This window comes from Alternaria novae-zelandiae, assembly GCF_023758075.1.
Source record: "Alternaria novae-zelandiae strain BMP 2774 chromosome Unknown scaffold_46, whole genome shotgun sequence".
Lineage (NCBI taxonomy): Eukaryota > Fungi > Ascomycota > Dothideomycetes > Pleosporales > Pleosporaceae > Alternaria > Alternaria novae-zelandiae.
In genome coordinates this window covers 49,991-76,333 of record NW_026057006.1, presented here as the reverse complement: position 1 = coordinate 76,333, position 26,343 = coordinate 49,991, and the positions used below count along the sequence as shown (strand labels likewise).

General features: G+C 54.4%; 9 protein-coding genes across 9 annotated transcripts; 5 read left to right on the top strand and 4 right to left on the bottom strand.

The window, feature by feature from the left end:
* Positions 1–1,103: 1,103 nt before the first annotated feature.
* J4E88_010968 (uncharacterized protein) lies at positions 1,104–1,436 on the bottom strand (the record flags this gene model as incomplete). The annotated part of the gene is made up of 2 exons (XM_049404558.1): positions 1,104–1,398; positions 1,432–1,436. 2 exons carry the CDS (start codon positions 1,434–1,436, stop codon positions 1,104–1,106), a joined length of 300 nt encoding a protein of 99 aa, XP_049249701.1.
* Positions 1,437–4,077: 2,641 nt separating this feature from the next.
* On the top strand, positions 4,078–4,790 carry J4E88_010967 (uncharacterized protein; the record flags this gene model as incomplete). The annotated part of the gene is made up of 2 exons (XM_049404557.1): positions 4,078–4,273; positions 4,384–4,790. The coding sequence occupies 2 exons, from the start codon at positions 4,078–4,080 to the stop codon at positions 4,788–4,790; spliced, it is 603 nt and encodes a 200-aa protein (XP_049249700.1).
* Positions 4,791–5,447: 657 nt separating this feature from the next.
* Positions 5,448–6,577, bottom strand: RHO2 (Rho GTPase; the record flags this gene model as incomplete). The annotated part of the gene is made up of 3 exons (XM_049404556.1): positions 5,448–5,939; positions 5,997–6,075; positions 6,537–6,577. 3 exons carry the CDS (start codon positions 6,575–6,577, stop codon positions 5,448–5,450), a joined length of 612 nt encoding a protein of 203 aa, XP_049249699.1.
* A 1,024-nt stretch (positions 6,578–7,601) lies between these two features.
* Positions 7,602–11,112, top strand: J4E88_010965 (uncharacterized protein; the record flags this gene model as incomplete). The annotated part of the gene is made up of 3 exons (XM_049404555.1): positions 7,602–8,613; positions 8,664–8,923; positions 8,971–11,112. The coding sequence occupies 3 exons, from the start codon at positions 7,602–7,604 to the stop codon at positions 11,110–11,112; spliced, it is 3,414 nt and encodes a 1,137-aa protein (XP_049249698.1).
* A 1,716-nt stretch (positions 11,113–12,828) lies between these two features.
* On the top strand, positions 12,829–14,761 carry J4E88_010964 (uncharacterized protein; the record flags this gene model as incomplete). The annotated part of the gene is made up of 5 exons (XM_049404554.1): positions 12,829–12,906; positions 12,962–12,975; positions 13,128–13,275; positions 13,327–13,851; positions 13,901–14,761. The coding sequence occupies 5 exons, from the start codon at positions 12,829–12,831 to the stop codon at positions 14,759–14,761; spliced, it is 1,626 nt and encodes a 541-aa protein (XP_049249697.1).
* Positions 14,762–16,597: 1,836 nt separating this feature from the next.
* On the top strand, positions 16,598–19,671 carry J4E88_010963 (uncharacterized protein; the record flags this gene model as incomplete). The annotated part of the gene is made up of 4 exons (XM_049404553.1): positions 16,598–16,693; positions 16,740–18,571; positions 18,621–18,938; positions 18,996–19,671. 4 exons carry the CDS (start codon positions 16,598–16,600, stop codon positions 19,669–19,671), a joined length of 2,922 nt encoding a protein of 973 aa, XP_049249696.1.
* A 155-nt stretch (positions 19,672–19,826) lies between these two features.
* Positions 19,827–21,497, bottom strand: J4E88_010962 (uncharacterized protein; the record flags this gene model as incomplete). Its single annotated transcript, XM_049404552.1, has 1 exon — positions 19,827–21,497. The coding sequence occupies one exon, from the start codon at positions 21,495–21,497 to the stop codon at positions 19,827–19,829; it is 1,671 nt and encodes a 556-aa protein (XP_049249695.1).
* Positions 21,498–22,121: 624 nt separating this feature from the next.
* On the bottom strand, positions 22,122–24,006 carry J4E88_010961 (uncharacterized protein; the record flags this gene model as incomplete). The annotated part of the gene is made up of 2 exons (XM_049404551.1): positions 22,122–23,595; positions 23,834–24,006. The coding sequence occupies 2 exons, from the start codon at positions 24,004–24,006 to the stop codon at positions 22,122–22,124; spliced, it is 1,647 nt and encodes a 548-aa protein (XP_049249694.1).
* A 450-nt stretch (positions 24,007–24,456) lies between these two features.
* Positions 24,457–26,249, top strand: J4E88_010960 (uncharacterized protein; the record flags this gene model as incomplete). Its single annotated transcript, XM_049404550.1, has 3 exons — positions 24,457–24,509; positions 24,592–24,893; positions 24,940–26,249. The coding sequence occupies 3 exons, from the start codon at positions 24,457–24,459 to the stop codon at positions 26,247–26,249; spliced, it is 1,665 nt and encodes a 554-aa protein (XP_049249693.1).
* Between the last annotated feature and the right edge of the window lie 94 nt (positions 26,250–26,343).

The window sequence follows — 26,343 nt, the reverse complement described above, 5'->3', positions numbered from 1 at the left end:
GAGTCTGTGCGCGCTTAACCTATTCGATACCCTGAAACAGATACAGTCTCAACGACTATTTCCACGAGATGTCTTCTTTAGAACTGCGGAGTCTCAGTTCGACGTTCGCAAATGGTCTATCGATGAATGGCTTGAGACGAAAGAAACTTGTACGTATCGCGATTGCGCTGGCAGTGGTAGACTCTCGCCGCAGCTTTCCATCCAAAAGAAGGGACAAAGACGTGTTCGCTCAGCCTGTAAGAAAACGTGTATACAATACTGAAGCGTCTACTTCAAAGTTTTGAATGAGACAAACAGCATGGGACACGCTCCGGTAGTCCTCTCTGCTAGCTCGACGTATCGTCGTCGCTTTCGGGGTCTGCTCGGTCCAGCAAAATCAGAGAACGTAGATCGCGCGTTAATAGAGCCTGCGACTGTGCCATCAAGTACCGAAGCATTGAGAGGAAGCCAGCTACTCAGTCCAAGAAGGGGACGATACAATGTATCCTAGAAAACGATTTGGCAAGGAATGGTGGACGCATCGAGCCCGACTCGACCGATAAGTGATGGTAATGACAGAGTAATTGCGCGAGGGTACACTGGATGCGCGGCAATAGTTCAATGTTCGTTCGGTGATTGAAGAGAAGGGATTGCATGTGCCCCAGATGAAGTTTGAGGCTCCTGCGCTAATCCGATTAGCGCGTTACCCCGCCACAACAACTGCCTCCGCCTCTATCAAACAGCCGAGCATATGTGGATTCCAATCACACTCATAGTCACATCATCTAATCTGATCAAGAATTTGAAGTCATTTACCCCATTCAGATACCCACCTGGGCAGTATAATCATTCCTGTTGTATATGCAGTTCTTGTCCCTCTAAACCCTCAAGATCTCCGAAACATGTATCCGTATATTCCATGCGGAGCCATGCCCAACTTATCAGATCCTTAGCCAAGGACACCCGGTAATGCCCTCTCGAGTCAAGAAGTAAAGAGGTAGTGTAAGCAGCCGCTTAACACTGAAGGTTACAAGCCTTGCACCTGCCATCATAAGCATTACAGACATCGTTATGGCACTTGGCGTAGCAGTTCTTGTCGCAGTCACCCTATGAAAGCACAATCATCAGTACATTTCCTCAACCTCGAATCTCAACAGGAGGAAGACTCGAATCAAACTTACCGCACGGCAGTTGTTGTACTGATCATGACACATCTTACACACATCCCCGCTGGCCATGCAAGTAGGACCCGGCTTCATGATGCATTGCTGACCCTTGGGGCACGACCACTTCTTCTGCCAGCAGTGGTCCTTGCATTCGAGGAGGTCGCCGTTGCCGCGGTTGCAGTACTCGGCGCCGTTGTTGGAGCACTTGTCGCATTTGTCGATGGCGAAGACGGGGAGGGTGAGCATGACGAAGCTGAGGAGGAGGAAGATGAGGTGGAGGGGTGACTTCATTTTGGTGCTGAGTGTGGGTAGCAGTTGGTTGGTGTGTGAGTTGGTGTTTTGAGGGTTTGGGGATGGGGATGGATGGTTGAGTGGATGAGGAGAAAGAAGGATGAGAGAAGAGGGGGCATTATATATGCCACCCGTAGCCTAGGAGAGATAAGAGACGCGGTCTATAGGTCGGTGTGGTTACGGAGACGTCAGGAGACGAGGAGAAGCGGTGGATAACCCGGCATGTTCTGCCTTCGCCTTTACTTGGGCGTTTGAAGCTACATTGATCCTAGGCAATGCTAGCAAGAGCGGTGGAGGAGGCGGCATCCTTCACCTTAATCTCGTCTTTCACAGTCCATGTGCTAAAACAAAAGTACATTATCACTTCTTGTTTTCTGAGACTTCATTCAAGAACCACCTGGGCATGATGTAGAAATCCAGTACATCCGTCAAAAGTTTTCAATACAATTATCTCTCTCATGTAAACATTTCATATCCATGTCAAATCAGGAAAAGAATAACGTGCAGTGCAGTATACCAATGTCCAGCCATGTAGACATCCATAAATCCATTTCCAATACCGTCCAAGCATGGACCACCCACATCCTCCCGCCCCAAATCCCTTGACTACCCCCGCCCTCCTAAACCTCGCATCAGTCATCTCACTCCACCCCCCTCCCCACAAAGCCACCCCCCAACGCATCCCCACCACTTCAATCCCCGCCACCACACGCTCCCGGCCAGTTCGGATTCATCTCGCGAGGATAGATGCATTCCCCATCTTTACACTTGCCGCAAGGACACACAATGTATGATTCCCAAAAGCCTGCAGAGATGGAGGTACGAAGTCAGTATATGCCTCACATGCACTTCGTACAGTCAGAACTTACCTTCATTGGTACAATGTGAAAGGGTGTAGTCGTCTTCTCTGCTGCAGCGGTCTGGTGCACCGGGCGTGCACTTGGGGCCACGTGCGTCGTTGGCGAGAGTGGAGAGGAAGATGGTGGAGAGGGTGAGGAGGACGGGGATGAGAGGTATGGATGATTTCATGTCGTTGATGGTTCTGGTGAAGAGTTGTTGTTTTTGTTGGTGGGTTGGAATCTGTTGTGTAGCTATGGAGACGGAATGATGGTGGATAGCGAAGGAAAGGTGGACATGAGCAAGAGGGCTATTATATAGGTCTTAGGGATGTTCATTTCATGCTGCTATACGTGAATGACAGACTGTGGAAGTATGCATGTGGTTGCTAAGAAGTACAGCGAACGCATCCGTTGACTCTGTGAGCATGATTTGTTCCATTAGGAAAACGGAGGGTAGCTCGTTCGTAAAACCCCTGTGAACATAACAGATCTTCCATGACAATAGGTGCTAGACGATATCACCGACTCCCCAACTGTCACTTTCGACCGCCTTCCTTTACCTGAGCAGCTCCATCGTATTGGCCGCCACTATGCCACAGCATGCTCAAACTATCGTCTTCTGATCAGCAAATGCCTCACCGGTGAAGTCTCAACGCTTACCACATCTCTGCCAAGCAGTCATCTATCGTCCGATGCAGTGGGCGGAGGCGGTCTCGCACCACTGCGGATAAGGGCACCTGTAGTTCCTCTGCCAGACACCGTTGACGCAGATCTGAACAGCGTGGCCACCGGGGGAGCACCTGGTTGCAGCGCGGTGAGGGCATCTGTCGGGCTTTGATCCTGAAGTGGCGAGAACGGGTGCGGTGATCGTGAGGAGGGCCAGGACGGCGAATGTGAGGTATGCTGAGAACACCATGGTGCCGGCTGCCTTGATGCCGGAGTTTTTGAGGTAGGTGCGACGGAAGTCTCGATTGTGAGCGGTGGGAAGTGCAGTGGCAGATATGGTGATGAAGAAAGACAGGGCTGAAGGATGATGTAGAACTTGCGCGAAAGTGAGTACTGTTTATGCAGACATAAAGCTACGAAAAGTTGCAGGTGATGGTGAGTTGTGAGTTGTCAGTGGCATGACGACGCGGTGCACTTTTACTCGGCTGTTGTAGGTGAGGCAGGGGCGTTCGACCCGACCAACATTCTCATACCTAGGCGAGCCTGCTGGGAAATACACGTATTTGATGATACTGAGAAGCTGATTTGACGCAGAACAGTGAGGCAGAAAATGACTGCTTCAAGGCCTACTTCATTCGCGATGATGTGACCCGTTGAAGTGGGGAGGCGGACCTAGGGTGCCCTCGAAATGGGAGCGGATGTCGTGTTTTCAATGCGGCGGACATCTATAGTAATTCTTAAGACTATATTCTCGGTGCTGGTCTCTGGAAGGACTTCAATTTACCGGCCTTGTTCAAATTTCATCGAGCCTCAGGCGCAGAGTGGAAGGTAAGGATGCATGTGCGAGCAATTCCTAAAAGTGAGATTGGCATGCCTATCACAACGATCCCATCGTCCAGAGCTCAAAACTCGATATCCTAGGTCTCTGTGCATGGCCGGACTCGTCGAGATATCGTTATTGTTATTGCTCGGTGATGTGTGACACCAGCTCGAGTCGTCCCTCCCCAACGCACTAGCCCCTCTTGGCGAACAAGGGTCTCTCCGCGCATCGCGAATTTCCAGTCCGACCATCATCACCAACACCAACAACCCGCCTCCGCCTCGCCCCCGCCATTGCGCCTCACACACCACCCACAATGAACCTCTCCGCATTCCGACCGGTCTTCCGATCTTACAAACCCACCCAAATCACGCAAGCGACAAACATCTGGCAAAGAACCGCACAATGGACATGTCCGCAGCAGCAGCAAAACTCGCAAAGAGCAGCTTTCTCATCAACACCGAATATGCAGAAGAGGAGTAAGAAAGGACCGGGTAATGATCCTAGGATAAGTACGTGTCTCCCCCTCCTACCTCCCCATCAGACCTGCCCCATCCAATCCAATCCAATCCCTCCCACCACACACCCACCACGACAAAACGCCCAACTAACACCCCCACAGCAAACATCCGCTACCACCTCTCCCACCCCCTAACCCCCCGCCCCCTCCACTTCTCCCGCAACCGCTCCCTCCGCCACTGGACCATCCACCGCGCCTGGCTCCTCTTCCTCCGCAAACGTCGCTGGGCCGAAGAACGCACGCTAGAACGACAATACATGGCCATGCGATCTGCATGCGAGCATCTGCGTCTCATGGACAACAACGGGAATCTGGTCAAGGAAGAGGAGGCTGGAGGTAGGGGTGCGGATCCGTCGAGGTTGGGAACGAAGGGCAGGGAGGTGGGGAGGTTGTATAGGAGTGCGATGTTGAAGAGGGGGATCTGGGGGAGTGTGCCCGTGGAGTATGGGAGGGTGCAGACGGATTTTCCGGCGAGGGAGGGGTGGAATCATGGGTGGACGAGGGATTAGAGGTTCGGTTTGGGATGAATGTGTTGGGTCGGGGTGCAGAGATGGCGAGACAGGATTGTACCATATGTATATAGCAAAAAGGCGGTCGATGTCATTATCGGCATCATCACGCAAACACCATTGCCGTCACGTTTCCCAGAACATGACAAGATGACAAAGAATGCGTGTGATATCTCATTGGTAGATTACCTCTGTTCTAGTTTACTGAGCGTGCCCGATCATTCCTTCCTCAAGAATATACAACTGAATCGCCAAAAGGAGCCGAAAATGAGTGGATGATGATGGCGCTTTCTCGTCAATCATTAAGCCAACATCTTTCGAGTAGATAAAGCTAGGGACCCCGACTAACGTATGTGTTTCCGTCTCGTGCTTTCCGCCGCAGCATCAGAACAGCCAGGCTTTTCTCTTCACCAGCTCAATCAACAACCAAAAAAAAAAGCTTATGTGTAATGCAGTTATAAGCGCTCAAACAAGCAGTCAAGACAAGAAATATCGCCCAGTAAGCAGAAGTAGAAAAAGAATTGAGAATGGAAAAAATTGAAGGCCCCAAATATATCGTACCAACTCCAGTGTGTCGTGACTCCGCCCAATGCAGTGTGTGTGATATGAAGATAAGAAGAAGATATAAGATGCAAGAGAAGACGGTTTCTCAAAGTCTCACAGGACAACGCATCCGCACCCGGGATTCTCCTTCTTATCCACACTCAGCAGCGCCGCCCTAGTCGCCGCTTCAAAAACATCGTCCACGCCATCCCCTGTCAGGGAACTACATTCTAGGTATTTCCTCGCGCCAATCATGTCCTTCATATCGGCGCCTTGTTTCGGTGTAGTAAACCTCAAGCTCTTCTTGCGCATTTCTTCCTGTGCGAGAGGGTCATCGCGGAGATCTTTTTTCAGGCCGACGAGGATAATGGGGACGGTGGGACAGCGTTCGCGGGCCTCCTCTGCCCACTTGTGCTTAACGTTATCGAGGGAGTCGGGGGAGTCGACGCTGAAGCCGATGAGGATGACGTGGGCTTTGCTGTAGGCGAGGGGACGGAGGCGCTCGTAGTCTTCTTGGCCGGCTGTATCCCATAGGGCGAGTTGCACGGACTTGCCGTCTACTCTACAGTCGGTGACGTAGTTTTCAAAGACGGTTGGGACGTAGCGCTAATGACGGGTTAGGATATTGGGGAGACGGCTTATCGGTCGATGTATTGGACGTACTGTTGGAAAATATCCGAGAGTGAAGACGCTCAGAAGACTAGTCTTGCCGCAAGCACCGTCGCCAATAATGACCAACTTCCTAGAGGCACAAGATCAGCATGCTGTGTGGGTGAAGGGTGCATGGTGTGACAGCGTCGGCGTGACCGAGAGTGGATGTCGGCGCAAACAAGAGGATGAAGTGCAGTGCATGACCAAAAAGAGCAAGAATTGAGCGCGAGTCGATAAACAGTGGACATGGGGGACATGTAGGGTGGCCTATTTTTAGTTGGTCGTGTCGTCGGACCGGGTGCGCCAATGCAAGCTATGGCGCAAACCGGGGTGTCTCAGCTCCAACGATGCATCGTACCATTGCGGAGGGAGAGGTAGAGCAGAATTTGACGGAGGAATTGCCGACGAAATAAACATTTGGTGTCGTCAAAAGAGAGTCGGACGGAAGGAAATAACGTTGGGAAAAGCAATTGCGCGCGTAAGAAAACGGTCGTGAGAGATCGACATGAGATAAGTTTTGACCAGGGTCCAAAAAGTGAAGATCAAACGTACCTGCGCATTACAGGCTCGCCATTCTGCTGCTGCTGGGCCATTGTGGGGGTGTGTTTGGGGAAATGCCGCACTCAGCGGGAGCCTTGTCCGGAGATGCTGGGTCGTGTTATTGGCTGGAGCGCGTTCGCAGTTGCGGTCGTGATGTCGTAGAAGCCGAAGGGGAGCGGTGCGCGGGCGGAAGGATACAGTGAAGTAGCCTTGTTTGCGCGAGGGCGTTGTCGAGGGTGTTGTCGGGGTAATGCGAGTGTAATGGCGCGAGCGAGGTGATCTCGGGCCCAACAATGGTGATTGGCGATGTTATGGCTCGCGACGAGCGAGTGTCAATGGCGCGCCGGGGGGAGAGAAGCGACAGACTACAGCGGACTAGCAGCGGAGGGGTGGTGAGTGTCGGTGGATGGGTGTCGAGGTGAAGGTGAAAGCAATGCGTGAGTCCAGCGACAGCAACGGGTGCAATGGAGCAAAAAGCGGTGGTGCAGTAATGAAGTGGACGGGCCGGTGTTTAAGAATGAAGCTTGGGGACGATCACAGCGGAGACAGGCACGAGCTAAAGCTACAGACGGCTGGGCTGGGGTCGGGGGACGCTGGCACTGGCGTGGTCAGGGTGCGGTGTGCGAGAGCGAGTGTGTTGAGATACGAATGAATGGCCGTCGCGGAGCACTTGCACTGCACAGCCTCTCGCCCAGTTCCTTCCGTTCCAGAAGACGCCAAGACGTGGCACCTGCGGCAGGTGCGAATCGCAACGCGGTACCACAATGGGCCGACGACCATCAACAAGAGGCTACGACAGCGCGGCATGTGCTAGCAGCCCGAGCCCGAGCACACGACCGTCATACCCCAAAGCCTGAACGCAAGTCTGCCGCGACACAGCACGAAGCCCCCCATCTGCCCTGGTGTGCGTGACGCCCCTCCAATTCCTCTCCTCCACCTCCACCTCGCACTTTTGCTCCCCGGTGGCCGTACGCTAGCCCTCCCGCGCCATCGCCCGAGCTGTCACCCACTCGACTCCCCAAACCCGCGCTCTAACAGCCGTGCAGCAGGACACCGCGACACACACACACTCCCCCCATGGCCCAGGGAACACGCGGGCCCGCCCCGGCTCAACTGCCGCCCAACGGCACTGCGACGCACGCCCACGATGCCACCCCGACCGCCGTCAACCGCAAGAAGCAGAAGCGACGCGAGAAGGAGGCCGCCAAGCGAGCCGCACAGGAGCCGCCTGCGCCTGCGCCCGCGCGGAATGGCGTGTCGCCTGCCCGAGGGCCGCCCGGCCAGCAGCAGTACGCCGACGCGGAGCTGGACGAGGCGGCGTACGACGAGGGGGAGTACTACTCGGACGAGGAGTACGAGCACGCGTACGGCACAAACGGCGACTACCCCCAGGGCTACGGCCACGCCCCAATGCGCAGCCAAGCGGGCAAGAAGACGCGGCGGAAGAAGAAGGCGCCCTCCGCACCCCCTCCGCTGGCCTACACCCAGCACGTCGCATCACGCCTCAGCCCCGCACCCGCCCACCAAATGTCGCCCGCCCACTCGGTCGCGCGCTCCGGCCAACGCGGCGACCGCATATGGAACACGACCATGCAGGACGAGCGGGACCGCATCCGCGAGTTCTGGCTGTCCCTCGGCGAGGACGAGCGCAAGTCGCTCGTCAAGATCGAAAAGGAGGCGGTCCTGCGCAAGATGAAGGAGCAGCAGAAGCACTCGTGCAGCTGCACCGTCTGCGGGCGGAAGCGCACCGCCATCGAGGAGGAGCTGGAGGTTCTCTATGATGCATATTACGAAGAACTCGAGCAGTACGCGCACCACCAGCAAGACGTCGGTAGTTTCATTCCCGAGGCTAATTATGGTTATGCGTCCAGTGCTCCTCACCACCCGCGCCCCATGCTGAACCCCCACCCCCCGTCCGGCCCCTACGACGACGACGAAGAAGAGTACGACTCGGGCGAGGAAGAGGAGGAAGACTCCGAGTACGACAGCGAGATCTCGTCAGAAGGCGGCTACAGCTCAGGCGAGCGCAGTCTGCCGCCGCCCGAGCCCTCAGACTTCCTCCAGTTTGGCAGCAGTCTGCAGGTCAAAGGTATGCCCGCCCCCTACCCGTGCTGGGAGCATGCTGATTCATCCTTTTAGGTGGCATACTTACGGTTGCTGACGATTTGCTCAAGAACGATGGGAAGAAGTTCATCGAGATGATGGAGCAGCTCGCTGAGCGTAGGATGCAACGGGAAGAAGATGCCCAAGTCCAGGCTCACCCCGGCGCCCAGCACCGATCGTACAGCGGCCACAGCCACAGCGCGCCTCCGCCCGACGAAGACGACTACGACGAAGAGGGCGAAGACGATGAAGAGTACGACGACGACGACTACGAAGAGGACGAGGAGGATGAGGAAGTGCGTATTCTAGGCTGGACTATCTATCTGCAACTAACCCCGCCCAGGGCGCCATGACCGAGGAGCAACGGATGGAGGAAGGCCGGCGAATGTTCCAGATCTTCGCAGCGCGAATGTTTGAGCAGAGAGTGCTCCAGGCGTATCGAGAAAAGGTGGCCGCGGAACGTCAACAAAAGCTACTCGAAGAACTGGCAGAGGAGGATGTGCGGAAAGATGCGAAAGAGGCAAAGAAAGCAAAGGAAGCCCAAAAGCGCAAGGAGAAGAAGGACAAGCAACGGCAGCTGAAGGCGGAACAGGAGGCTCGCAAGGAAGCCGAACGAGCAGCCAAGGAAGCCGAGGCCAAGGCTGCGGAGGAGAAGCGACTAGAGGAACAGCGGAAGAAGCGAGAAGAGCAGCGCAAGAAGAAAGAGGCTGAACGCAAAGCCCAGGAGGAGGAGAAGCAGCGCAAGGAGGCCGAGCGTCTGAAACGACAGCAGGAAGAGCGCGAGCGACAGCAGGAGGCAGAGAGAAAAGCACGCGAACAGAAAGCCCTTGAGAAAAAGGCCAAAGACGAGGCAAAACGGAAGGAACGTGAAGAGCGGGAAGCGAGGGAGAGGGAAGTGAAAGAAAAGAAGGCACAGGAGGACAGGGACCGCAAGGAACGGGACTCGAAGACCAAGGGCCAAACGCGCAAGGAGGATCAAGCCGCCGCTGCAGCTGCCCACAACGCTATTGCGGGTGCGAAAAAGGCTTCACAGCCAGTGGCTGTCGCGCTGCCTCCTCAATTGCTGAAGCAGAATTCGTCTACGGGAATGCCATCGCCGCAGGTCACGCCAGCTGTACCGAAGGCTCCAACCCCGAACCGACCGCGCCAAACATCGCACCAGACCTCCCACGGCTCATCGCCAAAGACTCCCCATGCTACTCTAGGAACAAGCAAGTCGACATCCCCGACCTCCCAGTTGCCAAATCAGTCGATACCAAGGTCGATTTTGACGAAACCGCCAATCCAACAACAAGGTCTGGGGACCCCGCATGGGCAGCCATCGTCTCCGATGCCTCCAATGGGACCACCGCCAGGTATGCAAGGGCCACCAGGACTGGGCATGAACATGCCTCCAGGGCTGAACGGCTTCCCTGGTCATGGATCAATGATGCCTGGAATGATGGGACCACGTCCGAACATACCATTCTTCCCTCAACCAGCGCCCCAGAGCTTCCGTGGATTTCCACCTCCCGGCATGCACACACCAGGTGCACTTCCAATTGGCCGTGGTTTCCCGATGGAAGGACCACCAGGTTTTCCAGCACCTCCAGGCTTCACTGCGCCGATGCCATCCGCCTTCCCGATGGGCATGCCGACGCACTCGCGACAGGGTTCGGGGTCTTTTGAACGACTTTCGAACGAGAGCCCCATCACTGGTCCTCAAGCACAGCCCATTCAACGGCCAACGCCTATCAAGCGCCCTTCAAGCGTGAAGGCGGGCGATGAGAATGGACAGCAGGGGTCTGATGTAGACGAACTGGCAAATCACCTAGGCAGTAAAGCGCTGCTAGACGACGATGACGACATCCCCGAACTACCCGATCGACGCCCAAGCATGCAACAACACGGCTCAGTGAGAGCGCCATCATTCGGCTTCGCAGACATACCCGGGTCGCAATACGGCTCGTTCGGAGCACCAGGCGGCGGCAGCATCTGGGGCACACCACCCCTACAAGGCTTCCACTCCGGTGCCAACTGGGGCAACTCGCCCACCTCCAACATCTTCAACAGCCCCTTTTCCATGAACACGACGCGAACCCTCGAACGTAACGCAAACGAGCAGCGCATAGTCTGGCTCCGCCGTACCATCTGCGCTGCATGCAAGACCCTCGCTCCCCGCGCCTCGGACGCAGACGGCTACGTCGACGCGTCGGAAGTACACCGTCAAGTCGAGGCTTCGCGCGGTGCCATGGATCCTGCTGTGAGCGTGGATGAGATCAAGGAGGCGTGCGATATCCTTGATGTTACGCATACGAATGGTGGGGGTAGTCTGGAGTACAAAGAAGATGCCAGTGGCAGGTTGTCGCATATCAAGTTTAGTGATGGTGCGATACAGGCTCCTCCTTCGAGCTTGGGCGAGATTGGTAGCCCGGTTCCTGGTCACAGCGTTCTTGCTGGTGGGTTTGGTGGGAGGTTTCCTGGATTGGGACCGCAGGGTTTCTGAGGAGAGGAATTGATTGGTCTCTCCTCTCTTTCTGTTGGAATGTTCCATTCTTTTTCTTTGGCAATCGTGCTGGGTCTCTGTTCCCTCATACTTGTTTCTTTAGTAGATGAGAGACGAGTTGTCGGTCTTAGTCTAGTTTCTTCCTCTTGTGGTAGATGGATGCCAAGTGGAGGTAATCTAGTCGCTGAGAGATGTGCCATGATGGAAACTTGATGTGCTTTGATCTTGTGAAGTGATCATGTCGATGATGCTCACGATACTGACATGATGTTGTTTTGTGGAAATCTACGGTACACGAGGAAGGATGTTGCTCAGACATGACTTCCTCATCTTGATATCTCTTTCCTGTTCAGATACCCCAGCACACGCAAAGTACGCATAAAATGGTGCTAAAGGGGGGTCGTTACATCATGGATACTAAGCACTCTTGTACATCTAGTGAAAACTTGCGTGCGATCGAGCGTAAACTGAATATCTAAGAAGTCTTAACCGCACGGTAAGACGTAATTTAACATTCCAAAGGCAGCTTGCGATTTAGTCGCGCAATGCTGATGTGTGGCATTTTTGGAAGTTTTACCATGATCAATTATTAGAGTTCTTGAGGTGTGGAAATCGAAATAGCAATAGACTACACATACGTTTACAATTACAGAGAAACCTCCAAACACATTAGTATTTTGAACAAGGTTTGCCTCGACGTCAGCATAGTCACAACGATGATCATGGTTTAAATGAAAATAGTAATCTTTCTATCGTGAGCAATAACAAGACAACTAAACATGCAGGCTTCGGAATATTGATCTTCAACGTTGAGAACAACGACAATATACCCAACTAGACACAAGGCTGTGAAGAACTCCGCGTCTCCCGATAACTTTGATTAAATGACGTTGTAGGATACAGCAAGAAAACCCGTTGATTCTAAGATGTAAAGATGACCTTGAATTCTGTTGAAGACAGACGCCAAATATCACATAAGGTTCGACGTTGACGGGTAGTGTCGGACGATCCCCACCCAGTACACCGGAACACAGCACGTGTTGTGGCAACTTTGTAAGAGGAGCGGTCAAGCTCGCCGCCTCGTACCATTGTCGCAAAACCCCGCAATTGCGACGTCTCACCACCTCAGTGTACGCCGCTGGCCAGACCACCTCAATGACGTTACATCCAACAAGGCACAGGATGATTGAGTTCGAACAGCCTCAAAATCTGGTCGAAGCGATGGCGAATGACGGTATTTTCCACTCTATTAATAGGATAAAGCCGGTAAAAACGTGGTTAGCCAGGCACGCATCATCATCGTCGGTCCTGCATCGTCGGGTGGGCGGGGGAGGCGGAGGGGAGGCGGAGGGGCGGAGGAGGGGTGGTGGTGGTGGAAGTCTGTTAGCTTCCAAGATGAAGCAGCCTCATGCCCTTGATGATAGGTATCCATCTCATGGCGGGAATGCTGAGAATGTGGGAAGCGTTGAAAAGCGGCTAGCCAGGCACGCAGCGTCACCGCTCCTGCATCGTCATCCCTGCATCCAGCATCCCTGCTAGCCTCGTGTCGGCCGGCGGGGTCGTTGGAGCCTCATAGCTGAGCTTGCTACAACATCGAACATTCCACGTCTTTTTCCTCTTCGCTTCAATTGAACCACTATTTTACACTACCCGCTTTCTTCATATCGTTACAACTCATTTCTCACATCCCTCACTTAGACACACTACACACACATCATGTCCGACCCCATCGCCGACGCTGCGCAAAAGCACCCTGCGCCCGAGGGCCTCAAGTATACATACGGAACTGCTGGTGTAAGTTCAGGAGAGGATGATTCGAGAGGCACCCAGAAGCTAACTGAGATATTAGTTCCGAACAAAAGCGTAAGCTGTCCCCTGCATTCATACGATAGATGGTCACAGTACCAGCTATTGAGTACCTCTGCGCGCGCGCGCCACAGCTGGCGAATCTCCCACCACCAACCCTCACACCAACACTCGTCACACAAAATACTCCCGAACTACGCTTACCATAGCAGTGATGTCCTCGATTCCGTCCTCACTCGCGTTGGACTCATTGCGGCTCTGCGGTCGCGGGCGCTCAAGGGCAAATGGATTGGTGTCATGATCACCGCTTCGCATAATCCTCCTCAGGACAATGGTGTGAAGCTCGTCGAGCCAATGGTATTGTCCTGTTACATACAAGAAAATCGATGGGGGCTAACGATGATGTAGGGCAACATGCTGCAAGAGGAGTGGGAGGTCATCAGCACCGAGATGGCGAACAAGGCCACCCCCGAAGACGTCTCGAAATACTACCGCGAGATCGCCGCCCAGAATAAGATCGACCTCAGCATACCCGCACGCGTTGTCGTAGCCCGCGACACAAGAGCCTCGGGTTCAAGGCTTCTCGGATGCCTCGTTGATGGCTTGAACGGCGCCGGTGCTGAAGTCAAAGACTACGGCTTCCTTACCACGCCACAACTACACTACATGGTTAGGTGCTTGAACACCGAAGGTACTAAGGACGCCTACGGTACACCTACCGAGAAGGGCTACTACGAGAAGTTTGGTGCGGCGTTCAAGACTGCGCTGCGTGGAAAGAAGCCTTCTGGCAGTCTTACAGTCGACGGTGCCAATGGCGTTGGTGGCCCGAAGCTGAACGAGCTCATCAAGTACCTTCCCACCAAAGAAGAAGGCGGTCTTGAAATCTCCGTCATCAACGACAACGTCATCAAGCCCGAAAGCTTGAACGTCGACGTAAGCAAACATATCTACAAGTACTGGAAGTTTGCTAATTCGCGAACAGTGCGGTGCAGACTACGTCAAGACCAACCAGCGCGCGCCCCCTTCGTCCAAGGCTGGACCTGGTGATCGATGCTGCTCGCTCGACGGTGACGCTGATCGTGTAGTATACTACTTCAAAGACGAGAAGAACGTATTCCGACTACTCGACGGCGACCGCATTGCGACCCTCGTAGCATCCTTCCTCGGCGACACTGTTAGACAAAGTGGACTCGCAGACAAGCTCAAGATCGGAGTTGTGCAAACCGCCTACGCCAACGGTGCCGCCACGAAGTACGTCGAAGACAACCTCAAGCTCAAGGTCGACTGCACACCCACCGGCGTGAAGTACCTGCACCACGCAGCCGAAAAGCTAGATATCGGCGTCTACTTCGAAGCCAACGGCCACGGCACCGTTATCTTCTCGCACGACACCCTCGACACCATCGAAAAGCACGAGCCCCGCAACCCCGGCGAGAAGGAAGCCCTTGACGTCCTACGCGCCTGCATCAACCTCATCAACCAGTCCGTCGGCGACGCCCTCTCCGACTTCCTCCTCGTCGAAGTCGTCCTCGCACACAAGCACTGGGGCTGCCAGGAATGGCTCTCAACATACAGCGACCTGCCCAACCGCTTGCTTAAAGTCCTCGTCAACGACCGCACCATCTTCAAGACCACAGATGCCGAGCGCAAACTCACCAGCCCAGAGGGTCTCCAGTCGCAGATCGACAAAGAGGTGCAGAAAGTGCGCCAGGGTCGTTCGTTTGCGCGTGCCAGTGGGACAGAAGACGCGGTTCGCGTCTACGCTGAAGCTGAGACGAGGGCTGAGGCTGATGACCTGGCGAGGAAGGTTAGTGAGCTTGTGAAGGCTGCGGGGAGCAACTAGGAGTTGTTTGTCGGAATAGAGCTGTTGATGATAATAATCCTGGGCACACAGATTCTCATGCTCTTGCATCGCTTGTACGCCTCCATCGAGCTCGGCATGCATCTGTTAGAGGATGGAGACGAGTTTTATTATTGGGATGGATGGATGGATGAATGAATGAATGGGATGGATGGTGCTAGTAGGGTAGATTAGATGGGGTAAAAGCGAAATTCATTGATTTGTTCGACTTTGGGGTGTAATTGTGTGAGGGTGGTTGTTGATTGATATTTTGCCTGATTCGAACGGTGTCGAGATGGACACTTTTTACCCACCTTCCATCTTCTCCCAAGAGAAAGCTGACTACATGATTTCCGTTTAAAGATCACGGTAGGGTCAATCTGACGGTCAAGATGTAATGTGTGGTCGCTGAAGCATCTGTTCACTTCGGTTTTAGCTTTGTTGGTGATGTTGTGCTGTATTTGGTTTTCGCGGGCATGTCCGAATCGGGTAACTTGTGGAAAGCCGTTGATTGCGGCAGTAGGTGCCTGGTTTGTTACCACAGGGCCTCACGACAGTTGAAAGTCTTCTCAAATCGACACCAGCGAGATCCACCACTCGGATACAATTCATGGCATAGCGAAGACAGTCCTGTTTGACTTGTACTTGCAGACTGAGGAAATACCAATTTCGATTTACAGCTCTTAGATGTACCTTGGTAGTTGCACGTCTGATTGAGTCCGATGCAACTCCCGCGTTTTTACTTTATCAGCATCTTCAATGTTAATCCAATCTCATCTATGCGACTCATCCCTGAGTCTCGAGATCATGAATATCCCCAAGATGGCTCGGTGTTCCTCCTCCCTCTTCCCCACTTCCGACACACATCGCATTTCACCGCTGGCTAGGATCTCGGCAGCACCGAGTACACGGATCATCGGCAACCCAATAAAACTCCACGCAACCCACGATCCATCTCCAAGCATAAACGTGGCCCATTTCATATCGTCCGAAACATGCATATTTGAAACGAGAGTGGACTGGACAAGCCTCATCAAATCCGAAGAGCCGCCTGCGCACCGCCACATTTCCGTATCTCATTCGTCGAGTTATGCACCTGGGCACAGTCCGATCACGATGATACTTGTTGTGAGAAGGCGTGGCAGTGCAAAAGCATAGCAGTAGCGCAGCTTCATTCTCCCGCTCTCCGCAAACTACTCCGAGCTCACTAAGGGGCGATCTCTCTGGAAAATCTTAGGGCAGCTGGCCAGGCCCTGGAGGCCAAAAATAAAAACCACCCGCCAGAGATGCCATGGCAGAGCCGCGTACCCGGCGTTAAAACGGCGCGCTGGGACAGCCAATAGCTGGGCGTGCCTGGGGGAGGGCGGCTAGGGTCAGGCTCTAGCGAGGCGTCACAGCTCCCTCTAGCGCCGACATCTTGACAGGGCACGACAGGGATCGACGGTCCTTTTCCATCCGCTCTCACGGGCAAGGGACGCGAGGCACTGCTCGTAGCTCTGAACTCTCTCTCACTGCCGCTACTGCTTACTGCTACCGTTGCTTGCTTCACTCTTGGCTTTCCTTACACTTTGCTTTGTACACTCTTTCTGCTTGCGCGTATACCCACTTGTCATTTTTCCTTGTGAAGAGCAGGCAGCCGAGTAAAACCGAATACGACCACCGGCGATCTTTACGATACAGCAGATCTTACTCAGATCCCAGTGAGAGAGAGGGGAACACGAGGAAGACATGCGCTGAGCTCTCGGACCCGAGATCGACCCCCAATACCACGTGTACCCATCACACGTGCTACCACACTCGCTACCACACCTTCGCTACACGTTACACCCGTCACTCGCTATGGCTTCCACAGTACCGAACGTGCTGCTCCGGCGGGACCTGAGCATAGAGCAGAAGTTCGAGCAGTTGATGACAGAAAATGCCCTGGGCGCTTCGGTACATGCAGCCCCCCATCTGTTGTATGCGACTCTAACACTCCCAGGTATCCCAAGACTCCGTCCTCGTCGCTATCGGCACATCCTTCGGCATCACCGCCGCCATTTTCATACTTTTCCTCCTACTACGTCCTTTTAATACCATCGTTTACGCGCCCCGTCTCCGACACACCGACGAGAAACACCGACCGCCGCCTCTCGACAAATCGCTGTTCGCGTGGTACAAGCCTGTGTTCAAGACAAACGAACCCGAGTATGTTGAGAAGATTGGACTGGATGCGACCATCTTCCTGCGTTTTGCGCGCATGTGCAGGAACATGTTTGTCGTACTCGCCATCGTTGGCTGTGCGGTCATCGTTCCCGTCAACGTCATCAAGTCGGTGGAATTCCAGAAGAATTTCGACGGAGATATGAGCGGCAAGATCATCTTCCTGATGACACCTAGAGATCTATTCGGCCAGGTTTTCTGGGCTTTCGTCGTGCTGGCATACCTTATCGACATCATCGTCTGCGGCTTCTTGTGGTGGATGTACCGCGCTGTACACCGGATGAGACGCCAGTACCTCGAGCACCCAGACTACCAGAACAGTCTACACGCGCGGACGTTGATGGTTACGGATATCGACCGCAGCTTTCGCAGTGACCAGGGCATCGTGGAGGTTACGGATAGCTTGAAGACTACGCCAGAGGTGCCCCGCGCGTCCATCGGACGCAACGTGAAGGATATCCCGGATCTTATCGAGGCACACGAAGAGGCGGTCATTGACCTGGAGAAGATCTTGGCGAAATATCTGAAGAACCCGAATAAGCTACCCGCCGAGCGACCGCTATGTACTCCTTCGAAGAAAGACCCAGAGTTTACCGATAAGGCGCAAAAGGTGGATGCAATCGACTACCTCACAGCGCGGATACAGCGATTGGAAAGCAAGATCAAGGAGGTCCGGGAGACAATCGACAAGCGCGATGCTCTATCGTACGGATTCGCTAGCTACGAGAGTATCGACTCTGCGCACATGGTCGCCTTCGCAGCCCGCAGCAAGCACGTCAAAGGCACCACCGTCCGACTTGCACCCAAGCCAAAAGACATCATCTGGAAAAACCTTACCCTCGACCCCAAGACGCGACGATGGAGGAGGACCGTGAACAACTTCTGGATCACCCTGCTCACACTCCTATACTTCATCCCCAACGCCCTGATCGCCGTCTTCCTGTCCAAACTCTCCAACCTGGGTTTTGTATGGCCTACCTTCCAGACCGAACTAGCCGCACACGCCGATTTCTGGGCTGTTGTTCAAGGTCTCGCAGCTCCGGCACTTACCTCGCTCTTCTACTACTTCCTCCCCATTATCTTCCGTCGCTTGTCCATCAAGGCCGGAGACACAACCAAGACATCCCGAGAGCGCCATGTCACAGCACAATTATACGCCTTCTTTGTCTTCAACAACTTGTTCGTCTTCTCGCTCTTCAGCGCCGTCTTCGGCATGATTGTCATGATTGTCAATCTCGCGACCCAGGAACACGTTCCATTCATGGACATTCTACGACAAATCAAGTTCTTCGACACGACCATGCGTACCCTGTGCGAAGTCTCGCCCTTTTGGGTTACCTGGCTCGTCCAGCGTAACTTGGGTGCTGCTATCGATCTTGCCCAGGCTGTCAACCTCGCGTGGGGAAGTTTCTCGCGCAAGTTCTTGAATCCGACGCCTAGGGAGCTGATTAGTCGGACTGCGCCGCCGCCGTTTGACTATGCGAGTTACTACAACTACTTTTTGTTTTACTCGACGGTTGCGTTGTGTTTTGCGCCGTTGCAGCCGATCACGCTGGTCATTGTGGCGATTTACTTTACGCTCGATAGCTGGATGAAGAAGTATCTTCTGATGTAGGTCTTAACTCCAAAACCCTCAAATCCCCCGCTGATATATGATTAGGTACGTCTTCTGCACCAAGAACGAGTCAGGCGGTGCGTTCTGGCGTGTGCTCTTCAACCGCATGCTCGTTGGCACCTTCTTCTCCAACTGCATCGTTGCATTGTTGGTCGTAGCCCGCGGTTACGAACACAAATGGACTATGCTAGCCGCCATGGCCCCTCTCCCTCTCGGCTTGATCGCCTTCAAATTCTACTGCAAGAACGCCTTCGACCACTCGCTCAAGTACTACACGCAAGGCACACGCGCCAAGGGCACCGAAGCACCAACCCCAATCGACAAGGAGTCGCGTCGTAGGGATCGCGTTGCCGTGCGATTTGGGTAAGTTCACCTACACTTTGCAAAGACAAAAGATGCGTTACTGACATGCTCTTCCAGCCACCCAGCCCTCTACCAAAAGCTCACCGTCCCCATGGTGCACGAAAAATCCAAACACCTCCTCGCCGAAGTCTACCGCGGCCGCCTCGACGGCGACATCGGCGACACCGCCGCCTTCTCCGACGTCTACACCATGAAACGCATGTCCAAAGAACACCCTGGCAAAACCGCCGCTTCCGCCAACATCACCAGCGGCGGTGGGACGGGGCCATTTGAATTCGTCTCGGAATCTAATATGGACTTTGAGAATTATAAAAACAGACCTGAGTTTAGCGATGAACACGGCGGAGAGGGCAGTTTGTACGGGGGTAGTACGGTGGGGAGGCCTGATACACCCGGTTCCCACTGGGGCCGCGATAACTCGACGAACAACAGCGATCGCGGTCGCAGCACAAGTCGCGATTCGGAACGTACCATGCGCGATGATCCGGGCGTGCTTTACCCGGCTGGATACCACCAAACACCCAGTGCGTTGCGCGAATATAGTCCTAGTCCTAGCTTGGATTTGAGAGGGGTGGATAGTAGAGAAAGTCCGTATGAGATTGGAGGGGACCAGGGGAGGTTGGTTAGTGGGGCTGCGCCGATGGGTGTGGGGAGTGGGTTGGCTGGGGGGCAGCAGCAGTATACGCCGTATAGTCCTAGTAGGGATGGGGCGAGGGATTACTTTGCTAGGTAGTAGGAGGTGGATGACGAATTTCCTTGTGTTAATATAGCGGCATCTAGATGGGCGTCGTATCATTCTTCGAGATTATAGATACCAGAATCATATATGTCCATGGGCGTACGAGCGCCTGACAGCTATATTTCTCACTTCTCTATCACGCACGCACACTAAAGTGCTACAAACTTCTTCCCCACAGAGATATGACTAGGCATCATGTCCTTGAGCACCTCCAACTCATCCACCTTGAGCGGATTAACCCCCCAAACCGCCAAATCCGCCACAAACCCCGGTAAAAGCCGTCCCCTCTCCCCCTCCTCTCTCAGCAGCTCCGCCGCCTTCGTAGTATGCAACGCAACCGCCTCAGCCACCGTAATCTTATGCTCAACGCCCCTCACCCCAATCACCGTCTCTCTTGACGCCATCCCCCAAACCGACCGCATAGCCGCAAAACTCCCAACAGGATAGTCGCTCCCGCCCGCTATCAGCGCACCAGCATCCAGCCACGTCCGCGCGGGGAAGGTGCGAGATACGCGATCCGTGCCCCAGTATACTTCTTGTACCCCCGCCGCGTTGTGAAGGAGTGGGTGTTGGATCGTCGTAGCGATACCGAGCTTCACGGCTCGGACTTGTTCAGCCGGTGAGACTAGGCCTCCGTGTTCCATAACCAGAGTCCCAGGCTGTAGATACGGAAACCGTTGCATGAGTTCTTCGTATACATCCAACACCAATTTCACAGCCCGGTCGCCATATGCGTGCGTTCCTATTTTCCAGCCTCGACGCACGACCGCGGTCATGGCGTCTACGAGCGCAGGTTTCTCCCACGTGAGCATCCCGTGGTAGGAGGGGAGGCCGCAGCAATTACAATTTGCGTCTTTTTCGCGGCCGGGCGGGATGGAGAGGTAGGGAGAGGAGACGGCGCCTGCTTCCATGCCGCCGTCGACCATGAATTTGACGCCCCAGACGGAGAGGTAGGGATCGCGTTGGAGGTGGCGGTAAGACTCCATTTTGGTGAGGAGGGTCTCGACTTGGGAGGCGCTGGTCATGCCTACGGCGGGTATCAAGGCATGTACGCGCACGGCAAGTTTTCCGGCGGAGTGCGTGGCGATGAGGGCGTCTAGGTCCGCGAGCGGGACGTAGCAGTCGCGCACACTGGATGTGCCTGTTGCGGCGTAGGCGGCGGATGCGGCTTCTAGGCCGGAGATGCGTTCGGAGAGGGTTGTGGATGGTTTCAATTTGAGGATGGGTATGGTGGCGGAGTCTTGGAAGAGACCGGATAGACTTCCGTCTGCTTCTTTTCCGATGAGGCCGCCTGGTGGTGATGGGGTGTCGCGTGTTACGTTTAGCAGATTCGCGACGACCGAGTTGACGACAACGTTGTGACCACCGCGCATAACCATGATGGGATGTTTAGTCGAAACAGCGTCGAGTTCCTTCAACGTCGGCAGTCTCTGCTCTTTGATATTATACTCCAACCAATCCGTCGCCGTACAAATCCACTCCCCCTCTTTCGTCTCGCTCGCCCGCTTCTTCAATCTTGTGAAGAGTTCATCCAGGCTTTTGACATCGTGCACTGGGACGTCGAAGTAGGTCAATCCAGCGAGAATCAAGTGTGTATGCGTATCTGTGAATGCGGGGAGGACTGTGGAGTCTGGTACGTCGATGATCTGGGTCTCGCTGCCAATGAAGTCGTCTAAGCCGGATGGGTCCTCGGAGAGAGCGATAACGCGGCCAGAGAGGAGGGCTATGGAGCGCTGTGGTGGCATGCCAGATTGGAGTGTTTCGATTGTGCCGGCGCGGATGAGGGTGTCTGCTTGGGGCTGGGAGGTCGATGAAGCCATGGCGGGCGAAATGTGCTGTGCTGTTCTAGAAGTGGTGACGCTGGTTTGAAGTTATATCAGAGAAGTACTTGTTTTGCTCATATAGTAGCGCAACGCTTTCAAGCACTTGCTCGTCCTACTTGTACTCAATCGTTCGGCCGAACGTCCGTCGCGGATATTAATGCCCCTCGACATGCGTTACAGTCAATCCATGACTTTATGCGGACGCGTGACAGCGTGTTCATATAGCGCCGCATCTCCAAGTTGTGGCTTGACCGACATCGTGACCAGGTCTGTGGCGATGGATGTTCGACGTGGATGTCCTAGCTAGAGGTCGGTGGTCGCGTGCTTAGTAGGCCGAAAACGGCGTTCGGGCTTAGAACGCGCCGTATGTCACTACGGCTAAATGTTGATGTCAAACTCTATAGCTGTGAAGTCAGTACGACGAAGGTTGTACGAAGCGCAAACGGAACCGTGCGAACCCAACTTGAGACATCGCACATCGTTTCTCCGCAGATTGTGCGTGCGCGCCCGACGAGGCAAGGACAGCTGACAGCTCGATCATTGTACGATGGCGTTAATGAAAGAAGTGTGCACAGTCTTGATTCGGTTGTCATTTCTCGTGCCGTTCTTGGAAATATAGAATCAACCATCACCCAGTAATGCGTAAGCATTTCCCTCCTGCGGCTTCGCCTGCATTCTCTGGACAAACTTCTTCTTCTTCCTCTCTGCTTCCCTCATTTGCTTCTTCCTCTGCTTATTGGATATCTGTTCGCTTGGTATTCCCACACCAGCAGAGGTATATATCTCTTCGATCAATTCCTTCAGCACATCGTGTTCGGCTAAGACGCGCTTCGCCTGGCCCGGTACACCCATCACGTCCGGTATCGAGGGGAAGTCGGACATGTGACCGGCGATGATGTGCACTGTCCTGCGCAGCCTGGCGTTTTCGGACTCTTGTGGGTCCCTGGGGTCTATTGTTTGGTCAGGATCCATCATTGCCCTCGCGACTTTGACCATTTGGAGTAACATGCGAAGAGAGTAGAGAGCAGCATGCAGCCTAGCCGTGAGGTGTACAAAAGCCCAGCTGTTATCGAAGTCGCAATTGAGTACGCGCAGGACCAAGGGTATGGGCGGCGGCGTGTTGAGTTCGGTAAGCACTAGACTGAGACCAAAGAGCGACCATAGGAGCTGTGAGCTGACGGACTTCTCCTCACCCCAGGATCTCAGGCTGCGCATCTGCGACTCCAGGTCATCGACTGGGCTCTGGTCAAAATGCCGAGGGTATATGGGAACTTCCTGGACTGATACTCCTTGCGCTTTCCTTCTGTACTCTTGTACTACCGTATGCTCTTTTGTCGCACGTAGCTTGTAAACCAGTCTACGGATATCGCACCCTATGTACCATGCTGATGCCTGGGATGGCTCTTCGATAAGTAAAGGCAAGTACACGTGCGGGTGTTCGTCGTTGGTAAAGGTTTGGTGCACATATTCAGATAGCCGGACGTCGATCTGAGGCGGATTTACTAAGTCTGGTTCATCAAGGTAAGCCGGCATTGTGGTCTTCGCGACGTAGCGGCTAGCGAAGTCAATGTACCGGGTAGACTTCTGGTCTACATCCTCAGCCTGGTGAGCTAGCAGCTTTGCACTATCCTGTGGGTTCTCGACAAGCGTGTATGCGAACGTCACTAGACTCGTCACTTGTAACTGCTTTCGGATCACGGCTGGTGAGTACGCCTTGATACCAGTAGAGATGTCTGCATCGTGGAGAAATACGATGAGCGTATCTTCGGAATAGTCGTATAGAATAAGGTCGGTGTCGCTCGTGAAGATGATGGATCGTACATGCTTTTTCGCGTGGGATGCGCACCAGTCGTCTGCTTCCCCCGGTACTGTATGGGTATATGTAGCAAAAGGGGAATCTGTCTCTACTAGCGCTTCTTGTAGTGCGGGCGCAAGGAACGCGTATGATATCGAGCCCAGATATGTGGGAACAGGACAAGAAACGGTAGCGTAGTTGTTGCGGAATTGCTGCACTCGTCTGTTGTTCGCCTCGGTCCTGGACAGTCGCTCGGCTCGCTTTGAAGTAGGCAAGGCTCCATCGAAGTAGATGGCAGTCCTGAGAACGTGCGATCAGCAGTGGACGGCATAAGCTCACATCAGCACTCGCATAACGTGCATAGAACGGTCACGGTCAAGTGCAATCAAGCAACTTTCCCATCTCGACTCCACGATAAGTGAAGTTTTCGCGACCCCTGCAGCAATGGCGGTGAAGTGAAGAACATATGTGCGCACCTTATTGGCTTGCCATGGTGGTTCCGTGACCGGGCGCTGAAAAGCAACTGTAGTTTACTCACACCTTGATGTTGCTCTTCTTCCCCAACGAGGTCAGCCAGCGGAGTGCTTCAGCGACGATGTCTGCATAAGACGGGATTCGGGTGGCGCTAGCGGCTGAAGCGAGGGCCAATTTGTGAGCGTAGTAGGCGAGGGCAGGGCCGTCTATCACGGCTGAGTAGCCGTTTAGGTGCATGGGGAGAAGCCGCGTCGCATAGGGTTCGAGACGCCTAGCAAGGCCCTGGATACCCATTTTGACCAGGCGGTTGAGGGTGTTGGGAAGGAAGGTGTGTTCTAGTCGAGACGGAAGGAACGATGGTATGCACACGGCCAGGGTACCCCCGCAAAGGGTCTGGGGCGAAGCGAGGCGGGGAGTGGTCAGTTGGAGGTGTTGTGCAGTGTCTCGGCCTCAGATGCAGGGCTAGTGCATGGGCGCAGCGAGTGTTGGGACGTTGACAAGAAAAAGTCGTCGATGATAGCCAGCGTGGCGTTGGTCTTTCCGCTGGTGAGCTAGCGCCGGCGTCATCCCGCGTGGTGGGGGAAGCTGGGCCCCTCACCAGCTCAAAAGTTGCCAGCTGCCACATCGCCCGACTCTCCAATTGCTTCATCTTTCTCTCAAAAAGCTCGAAGTACATACACAGTCAATATGAGCGTCCGAACCGTTGAATTGAAGCCTTTCCAGGATCAGAAGCCCGGAACGTAAGTTCAACAACCCTGCAACAGCTGGGAGATCTCATGAGCTATGGCGTTGAGGGATGATAGCTGACATACATTGCTACAGTTCTGGTCTGCGCAAGAAGGTCAAGGTCTTCCAACAGGAGCACTACTCAGAGTCCTTCGTTGCCAGCATCCTCCAGTCCATCCCCGAAGGTGTCGAGGGCGCGTTCCTCGTCGTTGGTGGTGATGGCCGTTACTGGAACCCCGAGGTCACCCAGACCATTGCCAAGATGAGCGCTGCCTATGGTGTCAAGAAGCTCCTCATCGGCCAGAACGGCATCATGAGCACACCCGCCGCCAGTCACATCATCCGGATACGCAAGGCGACGGGTGGTATCCTCCTGACTGCCAGCCACAACCCCGGTGGTAAGTCCTCCACTACGCATACACTCCTCCCATCTAATACTTCCAGGCCCTGACGAGGACTTTGGTATGAAGTACAACCTCGCCAACGGTGCCCCGGCCCCCGAGAGCGTCACCAACAAGATCTACGAAACCTCCAAGACCCTCAGCTCGTACAAGATCGCCGACATCCCCGACATCGACCTCAGCACCATCGGTACACAAAAGTACGGAAGCCTCGAGGTCGAGATTGTCCACTCCACCGAGGACTACCTCAAGATGCTCAAGGACATCTTCGACTTTGACCTCATCAAGTCGTTCCTCAAGGAGCACTCCGACTTCAAGGTCCTGTTCGATGGCCTGAGCGGTGTCACTGGCTCATACGGTGTCGACATCTTCGAGAAGGAGCTCGGCATCCCCAACAGCACACAAAACTGCGTTCCCAAGCCCGACTTTGGCGGCCACCACCCCGACCCCAACCTTGTCTACGCCAAGTCGCTGGTCGACGCTGTTGACAAGAACGGAATCCAGTTCGGCGCTGCCAGCGACGGCGACGGTGATCGCAACATGATCTACGGCGCAAACTCTTTCGTCTCACCCGGCGACAGCTTAGCCATCATTGCACACCACGCCGAGCTCATCCCATACTTCAAGAAGCAGGGCATCTACGGTCTTGCCCGTAGTATGCCAACCTCTGGCGCCATTGACCTTGTCGCCAAGAAGAAGGGCGTCGAGTGCTACGAGGTGCCCACTGGCTGGAAGTTCTTCTGCGGTCTCTTCGACTCTGACAAGATGAACATCTGCGGTGAGGAGAGTTTCGGAACCGGCAGCAACCACATCCGTGAGAAGGACGGTCTGTGGGCTGTTGTCGCCTGGTTGAACATCTTGGCCGGTGTCGGACAGCAGACTGGAACCACACCCAGCATTGCGTCGATCCAAAAGGACTTCTGGACGACTTACGGCCGCACATTCTTCACTCGCTACGACTACGAGGGCTGCGAGACCGAGGGCGCCAACAAGGTCACGGCCCACATGAAGGAGCTCATCACCACCAAGAAGGACGAGTTCATTGGCTCCACCGTCGCTGGCCGCAAGGTTCTCGAGGCCGACGATTTCTCCTACACCGATCTTGACGGCAGCGTCAGCAAGAACCAGGGTATCTTCGTCAAGTTCGACGATGGCAGTCGCATCGTTGTTCGTCTGTCCGGCACAGGCAGCAGCGGCGCGACCATCCGTCTCTACATCGAGAAGCACACCAGCGACGAGTCGACATACGACATGGACGCGCAGGACTACCTCAAGGATAACGTCAAGCTCGCGACGGACCTCCTCAAGCTCCAGGAGTACGTTGGCCGCACCGAGCCCGATGTCAAGACCTAAGCGCGTCGTCGGAGCAGGGAACGCGTAGATGTAATAGCATGATTAGACAAATGTACACGAGATATCACAATAGTAACATAGCACCAATAAATGG